The following is a 1,756-nucleotide window of genomic DNA, read 5'->3' as shown; positions in this document are numbered from 1 at the left end:
GGCGTATCTCAGGGAAACCCGCAGGTCTGGCCTCCGCCTGAGCTCTCCAAGAAATCCTGTCCAGGGGACACCATTATTTCGGGAGCACCGGGATGAGCCAGACAACGGTGGGACAGAAAAACCACAAAGAAGTCAAAAGCACAAAGTTTTGGCTTCTGAGGCGTTTTTTGGATCATGATTTTTGACAGAGACCCTTCCCTGCCTCTGAGTCAGACGCCTCAGTGGAAATGAAAACACGACGCGTCACGGAAACAGAAAGCCACGGTGTTATCTGCTCCTCGGCCTCCTCCTGCGCGCCTGTTCCACCCTGATAGGCCAGCGCTGCCGCGTTATCAGCATCTTTCTGCAACATGGCGGCACGGGCAATGCTGGCGGAACCCACCGTGAGGAGCACGGAAACCCTCACACGGGGCTGAAAGCGAGAAAATCCGGGTGCAGCTCGCAAAACCGCTGCTTCACACGTGGCTCCTAAGAGTAACGCGGCCTCCACGTGCTCAGCCTCCGAGGTTGGGGTGAAAAGAGTTATTGTAAAAGGGCACTCACAACTCAAAGGTTTTACCTAGATCTTCCTCAATCCCCAGCTGCAGTTTCTTCCCCTCCATCTTTTCGATGTCTTCGTCGTTGAACTTGTACCACTCGCCCGTCTGCGGGTCCTTCACGTGGGCGATGTAGTGGCCCGAGTAGGCGCTGACGCCCCGGTGGATGAGGACAGCGCTCAGCTCGTACACGTAGACGCCGTCTGGAAGGGAAGCAGCGGTTATGCGGCTCTCGGGGAGGAACGGGGCAGACCTGTCCTTCCCTAACGCTCCACGTTGTCGTGAGGCAGCAGACAACTGAACCTGCAGCTTGCAGGTTGTGGATTCCGCGCCCGCTCGGTGGGGCAGGTATTTGAAACAGGGGCTTCACACAACGATTTTCTGTCAAAAAGGGGCTTTGGAGGAGATCTCCTCGTGCCTGTCGCGGGGTGGCGGGTAAAGCTAACAACACAGAGCGCGCAAAACTCACTTTTTTGTTCCATAAACGGCTCCATGCCGAGCAGCTCGGAGAAGCCGATGTAGGTGTTGAGCTTCTTCTTGTGGCCGGTTTGTCTGCGCAGAGGCAAAGCTTTGGTTCAGAGGGCAGCAGCAACAGCTCCCGCCTCCAGATAACCCCCCTTGAAACCCACCGAGCATCCCCGGAGCAGCTCGCGCCCACGCTTGACCCACCACCTCTTGAATTAAGGCAGGAAGGGGAGGGCGGCCCATTCCCAGGTGCGGCCGTGGCGGGCCAGGGGCTCACCGGTCAAACACGAAGCGCATCAGCTGCAGGTTGAGCGTGCAGGGCAGACTCAGCAGCCGGATCTTCCTCGTGGCGTTCTGCTTGCTCTGACACGTTTCGCAAAAATAGCGATTGTCCCCTTCTAGCTTTTCTTCCTGAGCGGGGAGGGGAGGCAGAAAGAAAAAGCCTTGAGGACGGGTCATCACCGGGAAGGAGACCACACCCGGAGATTGCAAAGCACAAAGGTGCTTTTAACCGTTCCAGTCTCCCCCGTTGCTTTCCAAAAGATCCTCTGGGCCAAAACATTAAGAAGCGCACTTTGCAGCGTGGCTGCTCTAGCTTTAAGGAGAATTTGAGACCGAATTGACCCCACCAGGACCAGGGCAGGGATCGTCCCCCTGGGCTGGGGAGGCCACACCTCGAATCCCGGGTTCAGTTTGTCCCCTCCCTGCCAGAAGGACATGGAGGGGCTGGAGCGTGTCCAGAGCAGGGCAGCGGA

At 57.5% G+C, this 1,756-nt stretch overlaps 1 protein-coding gene across 1 annotated transcript in view; it reads right to left on the bottom strand.

Moving 5' to 3' along the window:
- Nucleotides 1–539: 539 nt before the first annotated feature.
- LOC104498213 (ubiquitin carboxyl-terminal hydrolase 48-like) overlaps nt 540–1,756 on the bottom strand; it is a gene marked incomplete at its 5' end in the record, with an annotated part of 6,389 nt that continues 5,172 nt past the window's right edge. The window contains 3 exons of the mRNA XM_010141567.1: nt 540–739; nt 1,006–1,088; nt 1,279–1,412. Coding sequence (XP_010139869.1) covers nt 540–739; nt 1,006–1,088; nt 1,279–1,412 — 417 coding nt within the window. The remainder of the gene's footprint in view (nt 740–1,005; nt 1,089–1,278; nt 1,413–1,756) is intronic.

Source organism: Buceros rhinoceros, unplaced genomic scaffold, assembly GCF_000710305.1.
Source record: "Buceros rhinoceros silvestris isolate BGI_N320 unplaced genomic scaffold, ASM71030v1 scaffold20098, whole genome shotgun sequence".
NCBI classification, from domain to species: Eukaryota; Metazoa; Chordata; class Aves; order Bucerotiformes; family Bucerotidae; genus Buceros; species Buceros rhinoceros.
This window is presented reverse-complemented; position numbering and strand designations above follow the sequence as displayed.